The sequence below is a fragment of the Schistocerca cancellata genome, chromosome 1 (genome assembly GCF_023864275.1).
Source record: "Schistocerca cancellata isolate TAMUIC-IGC-003103 chromosome 1, iqSchCanc2.1, whole genome shotgun sequence".
Taxonomy (NCBI): Eukaryota; Metazoa; Arthropoda; class Insecta; order Orthoptera; family Acrididae; genus Schistocerca; species Schistocerca cancellata.
The window spans coordinates 899,486,755-899,499,134 of NC_064626.1; the positions used below are offsets into that span (position 1 = coordinate 899,486,755).

General features: G+C 41.6%; 1 protein-coding gene across 2 annotated transcripts in view; it reads left to right on the top strand.

The window, feature by feature from the left end:
• Positions 1-12,380, top strand: part of LOC126190838 (mitochondrial Rho GTPase) — a 192,069-nt gene that overhangs the window by 144,160 nt on the left and 35,529 nt on the right. For both annotated transcript variants that reach the window (XM_049931420.1, XM_049931428.1), the window contains exons 11-13: positions 11,603-11,733; positions 11,812-12,024; positions 12,109-12,305. In XM_049931420.1, coding sequence (XP_049787377.1) covers positions 11,603-11,733; positions 11,812-12,024; positions 12,109-12,305 — 541 coding nt within the window. The remainder of the gene's footprint in view (positions 1-11,602; positions 11,734-11,811; positions 12,025-12,108; positions 12,306-12,380) is intronic.

The window sequence follows — 12,380 nt, forward strand, 5'->3', positions numbered from 1 at the left end:
AGCTATACACAGCTTTCTTGTTTGATGGAAAGTCAAATCAGTTCAGGGGGTTATCCTTTGGCTTGAATATTTTTGTTGCAGTGTTTATTCGTGCATAAGATGCTTTGGGGAAAGAGTTACTATAGAAATTGATTATGTATGTAGATGACAGCTTATTAGTACCTAAAACATGATAGGAACATTGTACTTCATTAACAAAAACTGTACACAAGTTTTATGAAAAGGGTATTACCATTAAGATAGCAAAAACTCATTTTGGCAGGGAGGAACTGAAGTTCTTTGGACATCCGGACAGGGTTAATGATATTAAACCTGATCCTGATTGGATAAGAACCAGAAAGGGTTGTCCAGAACCTCAAAATGTAAAACAGTTCCACTCGTTCCTGGGATTGGCCATATTATCTCATTGATATGTTCAAGGTCAAATAAAGAATGATCCTAGATTATTATCATTATTAATAAAGAAAGCTGGATGGAAATGGGATGAAGGGACGGCAGAGTTTAAAAATATAAAAGAAGCACTCTTGAAAGTGCCGATACTTAATCATCGTGTAATACATGAACCATTCAAGTTAGCCACAGATGCATCACAATTGTGTCAGGGAAATGGGATCTGGAAATTGGTGAACACAAAACCATTGCTTTCGCAAGTAGAAGCCTCAATAATCAAGAATTAAATTACACAGCAGAAAAAGAACTACTAGCTATTGTTCGGAGTATAAAAAAATTTCAAATGTTAATTTTGGGATCCAAGATAAAGCACTGGCATTTTTAATGGAAAGTAGACCATCACATAACCATTTAATGAGTCAGGCTTTATTTTTACTAGAATTTCAAATAGAAATAAATTACATAAAAGTTTCAGGAATTACTGTAACCAATCGCCATTTTTTCTTCAATTTTTATTCATTCATGACCGGTTTCATGTCGCCTGGCGATTCATCAACATATGATACAATTTAGTTTGGAGTATTGTGGGGGTTGTGCATCTGTGGCAAATATAGAGACGAAAAAGTGAGCACTGTATGTGGGAAGAATATTAAGATTGTAAGATTAATGTGATTGTATTAATCACTGTTTTTATTTTTGTGGCAAGTACTGCTCTGGAAAATGTAATGTATGCTTTCCAGTATCGTTAAATATTAAATGAAACACTTTTCCATGGATGGCGACTCCCACGTACTTTACAAAATATAAACAAACCAAAGAGTGTGTCTGCTGTTGTCTCGAAAGAGTTTTGTGGAGGCAGAGATTTTCTTTGCTCATTTTTCGCTTTGTGTAGCATTTGTTATAAAGTATATATTTATTACATTACTTTCTTTATAAAAATTAGTATTATGTTTTTACATTGCAATTTTTTTTCTTATGCTATTTACAAAATCTACAACAAAGTGTTCAGGACAATATTTCTGGTAGTGATTTTTGATTCACATATTAGGTGTGTCAAATTACATAAAGGTTTATCAAAATCTCATCCCTGATGTCTGTTGAGACAACCTTTCTGTATAAATGAAGTGTAGTGAGGAACCTGGTGTTATTTTTGCATTTTCTTAACCTTAAGTTACACCGTTAATGAGGTAATTTTAAGAATGAAGCAAGGGGGGGGGGGACACAGGTGATTACTTTCGTGTTAAATTGCAGCATTGCAAGAATGTTTCCAAAGGAACAGGATTTATGAATCATTATTGATGGAATTTTGTTCTGAAGATTAGATAAAAGGAAAGTGTAAAACATGTACCTATTTTGAAATACTATCCGCAATTGAACCCGTGTGACCGCGTAAGAAAAGAAATTAAGTGTGCAGTTGGAGTGATATGGAACCCCTGATACGTCTAGATACCACTGTGACTGGCGACACATATGCAAGCATCCTGTCTGATCACCTGCATCCATTCATGTCCGTTGTGCATTTTGACAGACTTGGATAATTCCAGCAGGACAGTGCAATGCTCCATACAACCAGAATTGCTGCAGATTGGCTCCAGGAATGCTGTTCTGAGTTTAAATACTTCTGCTGGCCACCAGACTCTCCAGACATGAACATCATTAAGAATATCTGGATGCCTTGCAATGTGCTGTTAAGAAGAGATTTCCACCTCCTTGTATTCTTATGGATTTATGGACAGCACTGCAGGATTCATGGTGTCAATTCCCATCAGCACTGCTTCAGACATTAGTCAAGTCTGTGCCACATCATGTTGCGGCACTTCTGCATGCTTGTGGGAGTCATACACAATATTAGGCAGGGGTACCAGTTTCTTTGGTTCTTCAGTGTATTTGCCTTACCATGAAGCAGTTTCTTCCTCTTCAGCTATCTTATTGTTTATGATTTATGTCCCTTTCTTACTGTCCTATCATATGTAATAAAAGTAACAGGGGAACGTGTTATTTGGAACACAAAGTGTATAGTTTATTAAATAATGATTATAAGCTCTAGTTTAGAACATGAAGTAATGTTGCATATTTTGTATGAGGGATTTTCTATCTTTTCCTTTCCTTTTATGAATAATGTAGAGTTTTATGAATCTCTTATAGGGGAGGTTTGGCCGTATAAGGTGTTGAAATATGTATTGTAACCCATTAGATTCAGAGCTATTTATAATCGGGTACATACATTTGAGTGGTCAAATACTGTGAGCAAGCATTCAAAGATTGGTTGATACTGACAGTTGACATGTGATTACCCAGTCTCTACTGGTCATCCACAGAAGAATTTCAGGGTCAATTTTTGGGTCCTGTACAAGTGAATCCATGACAAGTCTGTACTGTAGGGCACGTTGACCACTCTTTGGTCTACATGGCATCACAGTGAAGTACTCATCACAAAAGGAAACTCATGGTGGGCGGGATGAGGTGGTAGGAGATTCTATGTTTGGAGAACTATCTTCTTTCTTTCTTTCTTTGATACTAAAACACTCATTCCTATCTATGTTTTCTTTTTCACTTTTCTCCAAGAGAAGTACAAGTTTTATCTTCCCTCTTTCCATATTTACATGTTTCTATCAGAGAAACTCTTCCTTTGTTCATATCACATTGTGATAAATACAACCTGTTTTCGCAGGTAAAGTTGAGAGATGATTTCGGGTGACACATATGAGGTATATCAACATAGGCAATGATTTTTTTACTATTATTAATTTTTTTGGACAGTCAAACATTTGTGATTGTAATAGTCAAGACACAGTTTTTGGTAATGTCAACTGAATAGAGGGAGAAAAAAAGGGGGGAGGAGAGACAGAGAGAGAGAGAGAGAGAGAGAGAGAGAGAGAGAGAAAGGGTAACTGACATTCTAACAAGTACATAGCAATGTGAAGATAGGGCGCATCAAATATTTGTCCAATACAATGATAGGTGCCATTAATGTTATTTGCAAGAGTATGCTTCTCAGCTTAACAAATGAGGTGAGAAATCACTCTAACAAAAAAACTCACATGAGCTACAGGAAGTGTGTGCTGGTGTATGAAAGATTTAAGTATATGTAAAAAGAAATCTTTCATTTTTGGTGTAATACAAGATACAATTTGCATTAAGTAAAGGTTTTGTACCAGGTGATCTAACTATGAAATGTTCTTAATGGGATTTAGTAAGCTAGATTTTCATATATATAGATGCTATTATTTGCCCGATAATTGAAAAGAAACAGAACAAATCAAGCAATGAATACTTGATTTCTACCTGATTTTTTTCCAGTAATCAATTTATAACCATATTAATAATATTAAAAACAATGTTGTTGTTGTTGTGGTCTTCAGTCCTGAGACTGGTTTGATGCAGCTCTCCATGTTAATCTATCCTGTGCAAGCTCCTTCATCTCCCAGTACTTACTGCAACCTACATCCTTCTGAATCTGCTTAGTGTATTCATCTCTTGGTCTCCCTCTACGATTTTTACCCTCCACACTGCCCTCCAATGCTAAATTTGTGAGACTGTGCTACACTGTGTGATATACACTCCTGGAAATGGAAAAAAGAACACATTGACACCGGTGTGTCAGACCCACCATACTTGCTCCGGACACTGCGAGAGGGCTGTACAAGCAATGATCACACGCATGGCACAGCGGACACACCAGGAACCACGGTGTTGGCCGTCGAATGGCGCTAGCTGCGCAGCATTTGTGCACCGCCGCCATCAGTGTCAGCCAGTTTGCCGTGGCATACGGAGCTCCATCGCAGTCTTTAACACTGGTAGCATGCCGCGACAGCGTGGACGTGAACCGTATGTGCAGTTGACGGACTTTGAGCGAGGGCGTATAGTGGGCATGCGGGAGGCCGGGTGGACATACCGCCGAATTGCTCAACACGTGGGGCGTGAGGTCTCCACAGTACATCGATGTTGTCACCAGTGGTCGGCGGAAGGTGCACGTGCCCGTCGACCTGGGACCGGACCGCAGCGACGCACGGATGCACGCCAAGACCGTAGGATCCTACGCAGTGCCGTAGGGGACCGCACCGCCACTTCCCAGCAAATTAGGGACACTGTTGCTCCTGGGGTATCGGCGAGGACCATTCGCTACCGTCTCCATGAAGCTGGGCTACGGTCCCGCACACCGTTAGGCCGTCTTCCGCTCACGCCCCAACATCGTGCAGCCCGCCTCCAGTGGTGTCGCGACAGGCGTGAATGGAAGGACGAATGGAGACGTGTCGTCTTCAGCGATGAGAGTCGCTTCTGCCTTGGTGCCAATGATGGTCGTATGCGTGTTTGGCGCCGTGCAGGTGAGCGCCACAATCAGGACTGCATACGACCGAGGCACACAGGGCCAACACCCGGCATCATGGTGTGGTGAGCGATCTCCTACACTGGCCGTACACCACTGGTGATCATCGAGGGGACACTGAATAGTGCACGGTACATCCAAACCGTCATCGAACCCATCGTTCTACCATTCCTAGACCGGCAAGGGAACTTGCTGTTCCAACAGGACAATGCACGTCCGCATGTATCCCGTGCCACCCAACGTGCTCTAGAAGGTGTAAGTCAACTACCCTGGCCAGCAAGATCTCCGGATCTGTCCCCCATTGAGCATGTTTGGGACTGGATGAAGCGTCGTCTCACGCGGTCTGCAGTCCAGCACGAACGCTGGTCCAACTGAGGCGCCAGGTGGAAATGGCATGGCAAGCCGTTCCACAGGACTACATCCAGCATCTCTACGATCGTCTCCATGGGAGAATAGCAGCCTGCATTGCTGCGAAAGGTGGATATACAGTGTACTAGTGCCGACATTGTGCATGCTCTGTTGCCTGTGTCTATGTGCCTGTGGTTCTGTCAGTGTGATCATGTGATGTATCTGACCCCAGGAATGTGTCAATAAAGTTTCCCCTTCCTGGGACAATGAATTCACGGTGTTCTTATTTCAATTTCCAGGAGTGTATTTGAAGCACTAAAAGTATCGTCTTAATGTTTCTCAAATTTTTATTAAGCCAGTCTTGAAACTTTTTGGACTGACGGGATGGCTGTGAAACTGTCTACATTTAATATAGACACAAGAAGACAGCTGTTGATTATCACTATTTAAAGTCATGGTGACATAAGTATGCTACAGTCTTTCAGTTTCTACATGGCACTGCTAACATACTAGGAAGAAGTTTTATTTTGCTTCATAGTAAGTGGCTTATCCAGTTGTTTGTGTTCAGTCAGCTGCAAAATATTTGCATACATTTGCAATTAAGGAAGGGAGAGAGGGTGCATGGTGAATAATGTTTTTGGTAAATAATTCTCACATACATTGAGACTTTGACTTGATAGTAGGTCCAGACACACGTTTAAGATTCAAAAGGGTGATAATTGAGTCTCACATACAGCCAAGCTTTAACTTGTTAGAGTTTCGAGATTTGCGTTCTACATGGTGCTATGTACTTCACTTTTTTCCATGGATAACCTCCAACTGTGCAATGGAATGAAGACATTGAAAATTTGTGCCAAGCTGGCACTCGAACCCAGATTTCGTGCTTGTCACTAGCACTTACCATAACCGTTTCTAGCACTTACCATAACCGTTTCAGCTGGCTGTGCACACTTCACAGCCAGACCCAGACTCCCATAGGTCATTATCCATATGTCATTAACCTGCATTTGTGCACGTACTGTAAGTCCTGTAGAGGATAGATATTTTAATCAAAACTCGCTACATACTTTGTACCTGTTTTTCTTCATTGCTTGTGTTAAAATATTTTCCCTCTGTGCAGTCTAAAATAATCAAATGCTAAATTGCACTTTTCAGAAAAATCTGTGAAAGAACTGTAGTTTTTGCTTTGTTTTAGGGTAATAAGAAATTTAATTTTTATCCATTTAAGAGTTAGTATTGTGAATCAGTGGATTAAGTTAGCAGAAATTACAGCTCATTTCTATATACATTATAATATTGAAAGTTACTAACCATGGACAAATGATTTGTGCAGCAAGAAGTATTATGCTTAGAGGAGTTTATCAAAGCTATTTCTGTTGGTGTTGTCTTTCGTGTGTTCGGAGATACTAGGAAGATGGAGAAGTCTTTCTCACAAAGATGTTGGGTAATGGATAAAACTATATTTAGAAAGTTCATCAATAGTAAATGACCCACAAGTACACATTATAGGTGTGAGAACATAAACCGACTAACATGGACAGTAGAGTCCAGCGTACTCTGAGTATTGTCTAACCTAATGTTGTTATTTTCCTTCCATGTTTGCATGACAGTTTAGTCTCTTTCCTACTTAATTGTAAAATCATTTAAGAATTAAGTGAATTGAACAAGAACATGTACAGTTTTGTGAAACATTATATCACATTATTCGAAACAGTTGTTATCTTTGTAAATGAAACCAATTTTCCATTTTCTTCTTCTTCCTTAATAGTCATGTTAATGAACAAAACTTCCAATATTGGGCTGGAGACAGTGCTAGAATAATGTGTCAAGCAATGGAAAGTACAGGAAAAGGGTAGATTGCTAGTCACTGTAAAGATGACACATTGAGTTGCAGTCAGGCACAACAAAAAGGCCATTACACAGGAGCCTTAGGCCAAAGCCTTCTTCAGAAAGAAAGGAAACAGACAAGCAAGCACACATTACGCACACATAACTATTATTTCCAGCTGTCAGAATGAACTGCGTTGAATGGCAGCAACAATCTGGTATGGGGTGGGGAAAGGGGAGGAATAGCAGGGTATGGGTAGGGGGAGAGAAGTAAGCACTGTGTGGCAGAGCATAAAGAAATAGACTAGATGGTTGTGGGACAAGACTGCCAGGTGCAACATTGGGAGCTGCGTGGGGGGGGGGGGGGGGGGGGGGGGGGAAGAGGGGGAGGCAAAGTGGAGAGTGGAAAAGGAGAAGAGCAGAGAAGGGGAAAAGACTGGTGGGTGCATTGGCAGAGAGTGCTGCACAAAGAGGGTGAGGGGACTTGAATTGGGAAGAGGTGATAGGACAGAGGGGGCAGAAACTGTTGGGTGGAGAATGTGGGGACAATAGGTTACCATAAATTGAGTCTGGGATAATTTTGAAAGTGGAAAGTGTGTTGTAAGGATGCTCCACATCTGCACAGTTCAGAAAAGCTGGTGGTGGAAGGGAGGAGCCAGGTGATCTGGGTTGCGAAACAGTGATTGAAATCAAGCATACTATGTTCAGCTGCATGTTCTACATGGACACTCTGCAATTCACATTTAAGTGCCTGGCAGAGGGTTCATTGAACCACCTTCACAATTCTCTATTATTCCAATCTTGTATAGCGCGCAGAAAGCACGAACATCTATATCTTTCCGTACGAGCTCTGATTACCCTTATTTTATTGTGGTGATCGTTCCCCCTATGTAGGTCAGTGTCAACAAAATATTTTCGTTGGTGATTGTAATTTTGTGAGAAGATTCTATCGCAACGAAAAACGCCTTCCTTTTAATGATGTCCACCCCAAATCCTGTATCATTTCTGTGACACACTCTCCCATATTTCGCTATAATAGAAAATGTGCTGCCCTTCTTTGAACTTTTTCGATGTACTCCACCAGTCCTGTCTGGTAAGGATCCCACACTGCAAAGCAGTATTCTAAAAGATAACAACAGTCTGGAGCCGAGCAACCGCTACCGTCGCAGGTTCGAATCCTGCCTCGGGCATTGATGTGTGTGATGTCCTTAGGTTAGTTAGGTTTAAATAGTTCTAAGTTCTAGGCGACTATTGACCTCAGAAGTTGAGTCGCATAGTGCTCAGAGCCATTTGAACCAAAAAGATAACAGAAAAATGTAGTGTAGGCAGTCTCCTTAGTAGAGCTGTTACATTTTCTAAGTGTCCTGCCAATAAAACACAGTCTTTGGTTAGTCTTCCCCACAACATTTTCTGTGTGTTCCTTCCAATTTAAGTTGTTCATAATTGTAATACCTAGGTATTCAGTTGAATTCACGGCTTTTAGATTAGACTGAGTTATCGTGTAACCAAAGTTTAAGGAATTTCTTCTAGCACTCACGTGGATGACCCCACACTTTTTGCTATTTAGGGTCAACTGCCAATTTTTGCAGCATTCAGATATCTTTTCTAAGTCATTTTGCAATTTGTTCTGATCTTCTGATGACTTTATTAGTTGATAAATGACAGTGTTACTGCAAAAAACCTAAGACGGGTGCTTAGATTGTCTCCCAAATTGTTTATATAGACAAGGAACAGCAAAGGGACTATAACACTACCTTGAGGAATGCCAGAAATCACTTCTGTTTTACTCGATGACTCTCCATCAGTTACTACGAACTGTGACCTCTCTGTAAGGAAATCACAAATTCAGCCACATAACTGAGACAATATTCCATAAGCATGCAATTTTTCTACAAGTCAGAAATCCAGAAATACAGAATCAATCTGAAATCCCTTCTCAATAGCACTCAACACTTCATGTGAATAAAGAGCTAGTTTTGTTTCACAAGAACATTTGTAGTCAAAACCAGTATAAAAAGCTGTGCATTGTTTGCAGCATAGCTGGTATATGACATGGCTGCTTTCACGGGTAGCCCATCCTCTGGTGGTGTAAGATAAGCCTGTCACAGGACTGGAATAGGAATTGTTGGGTGAGTGGATTGGGCAGGTCTTGCACCTGGATATTCCACAAGGATATGATTCCCGTGGCAAGATGATGAGATTGGGAGTGACATAGGGATGGACTAGGTGGTTACGGAGGTTGGGTAGACAATGGACCACCGCCTTAGGAGGGGTGGTATTAGGTGGCAAAGCAGGCGCTCTTTTGTATTTGATTTTTGAGGGTGGTCGAGGCTTGGGATTTTGTAGGGATATGGTATGGGAAATCTGTTTGAGGACTAGGTGGCGGGGGGGGGGGGGGGGGGGGGTATTGCCTGTCTGTGGAGGCCTTTGTGAAACCTTGTATATACTGGGCAAGGCGGTTCTTGTCACTGCAGGTACACCACCTCAGTTTGGCCAGACTGAATAAAAGGGATTTTTGTACATGAAAGGGATGGCAGCTATCAAAAAGCAGGTACAGTTGGTGGGTTAAATATGGACACCGTTGTGTTTAGAGCCATCTGGTAGTCATACAACCAGACTACCATCTGGAAGTCAACATCCAGGTAGGTGGCATACTGAGTTGCGGAGGATAGGTGAAATGGCTGGGAGAGAATGTGTTGAGGTTGGTGAAGGAATGAGGATATGATGTCTTGGCCCTGAGTTCAGATTATGAATATATTGTCCGTGAACTGGAACCAGACCAAGGTTTTGGTGCTTTGGGAGGCTAGGAAACTGTGCAGTGATTGCAGCAAAACTGGTATATGACATGGTTGCTGTCACATATGTCCCAGGCACACCTGTGAAAAGCAACCCATTGGTAAAAGTAGCCATGTCATATACCAGCTCTGTTGCAATCATTGCACAGCTTCATATATTTGCATGACCACTAAGCTGTGGTGTCACCGCCAGACACCACACTTGCTAGGTGGTAGCTTTAAATCGGCCGCGGTCCACTAGTACATGTCGGACCCGCGTGTCGCCACTGTCAGTAATTGCAGACCGAGCGCCACCACACGGCAGGTCTAGAGAGACGTACTAGCACTCGCCCCAGTTGTACGACGACTTTGCTAGCGACTACGCTGACGAAGCCTTTCTCTCATTTGCCGAGAGACAGGTAGAATAGCCTTCAGCTAAGTCCATGGCTACAACCTAGCAAGGCGCCATTAACCATTTCTGGAGAGAGCCTCACTTGTATTATCAAGAGCAATGTACCACAGTGATGGATTAAAGTTAAGTAGTACCGCAGCTACGTACTTTTTTTTATAGCATTCATTAAGTATCCTGTTTCAGACCTCACGCCAGCTGGCGTGTGTAACGCGTGCATTTCGGCTACTTCCGAGTGGCGTGGCTGTCTTGCAACGCCACAACATAAGCAACTGTTCACCAAGGTGAATGGCCACCACGATCACTGTGGCCAAGAGTGAAATGGACCACCCGATAGTGTAACATCCAGCTGAACATAACACACTTGATTTCAATGGTTAAATCAAACAATGGGAAATCCAGAATGGAATAATGACATGCATCAGCCATATGTTTTTGTTGTGCCTTTGATTTTAGTGGCTGCTCCACAACTCAGGCCATCTGGATCCTCCCCTTCACCACCAGGTTTTCTGACCTGCACAGACGAGATGTATCGTTGAACACATTCTCCAGTTCCAAAATAATCCCAGCTGCAACCTACATAACACATTGTCCCCGTACCCTCCACCCAGCAATTTCTGCCCCATTTGTCGCACCGTCTCCTCCCAGTTCAAGTCCTCTCACCCTCATTTTGCACCACTCATTGGCAGCAAACCCACCAGTCTTTTCCCCTTCCCTGCTCCTCACATTTTTCCCCAGCCTCCCGACACTGCACCTGGCAGTCTAATCCTGCCACTGTCTAGCTCCACCAGGCAGCTTTCTCTTCTTTGCACCCACTTGTACTCTGCTTTGCCTCTCCCTTCCCTGCGTCACTCTGGACTGCTGCTTTCTGGCCCAAACAGCCGAAGATAAAGGTCATATGTGTGGGGGCATGGTTGCTTGTGTGTTTCCGTTCTGAAGAAGGCTTTGGCCAAAAGCTCAATGTGTAACAGTCTTTTTGTTGTGTCTCTTTGCAACTCAAGAAGTCATCTTTATGGTGAGTGGCAACCTATCCTTTTTTAGAGCAATGTGTGAAATATTTGTTTATGGTGTTCATATTACAGGTATTTCTATTCACATAGCTCTTTTGTTGGAAATTCAGTTGCATAACGTCTTATTTCAACAGGATGACACCTCAGCACATATAGTTCATTAGAGTATGGTTACATAATGCACACTTTCCCTTTGAGAAACAATTTCAAATGACATCCCATGAATGCCTAATAATACCAGACTTGCTGCCCATCATTACTTCTTCCGAATCTATTCAGTGAAAAAAAAATTCTTGTTCAGCTTGGTCACATCAACATATGAACATTATAAAATCATATATTTGAGAAAAGTTCAGAACATTGCTCTGTCACTTACAGACAGAGAGAGAGATGTGTATATTCCAAAAGTGGTTATAGTAATGTATTCCGATGCAGCTCCCCTCTTGCAAGTATTGCGCATGAAATTATAATTATGTATTGCAGCATTTAAGCTCTCCTCTCTTTCTCTTGTTTTCAGTTACAAGAGAGAAACGTCTAGATCTACTGAAGAAGCAATCTGGACGGAATGTGTACCAGTGTCATGTAATCGGTCCCAAAGGATCAGGGAAATCGATGTTTTGCCGAAGCTTTATAGGACAAACAGTTGAGGTAAGAAAATAGTAGATTATATTTTAAATGTTTAGTGACATTTAATTTAGATCTATCTGACTACATCTTTATTTACAGACAGTTACTGAGACAGGGTTGCTTGATAATCCACAATGCACAATAAACACTGTGCAGGTATATGGGCAAGAGAAGTACTTAATGCTGCGTGATATTGATGTGCGGAATGTTTCTGAACCATTAACACCATCAGAAGTACAATGTGATGTAGCCTGCCTTGTTTATGATGTCAGTGATCCAAAGTCCTTCGAATACATTGCCCGATTATTTTTGGTAAGTTACCAGAATGTAAAATACAACTGTAACATTTTGAAGGAAAATTTAACGTGGCTCATGGTTTGATATTTTGTTATTCAGAAATATTTCATCGATACAAAGATCCCAGTTCTGATAGTTGCTAACAAAAGTGATTTGGAGGAGGTACATCAAGATTATTTACTACAGCCCTCCAGCTTCTGCAGTCGATATAAATTACCGCCTCCCCATCCATTCACAGCATCAAAGAAAATCAAACGAGACATCTATGTTAAACTGGCAACAATGGCTGCATTTCCGTAAGTTTTACACACATTTTATTGTACATGTAAAATTGCGCCTAGCTTCCAAAATTGAGCTCATCAAAATTAGAA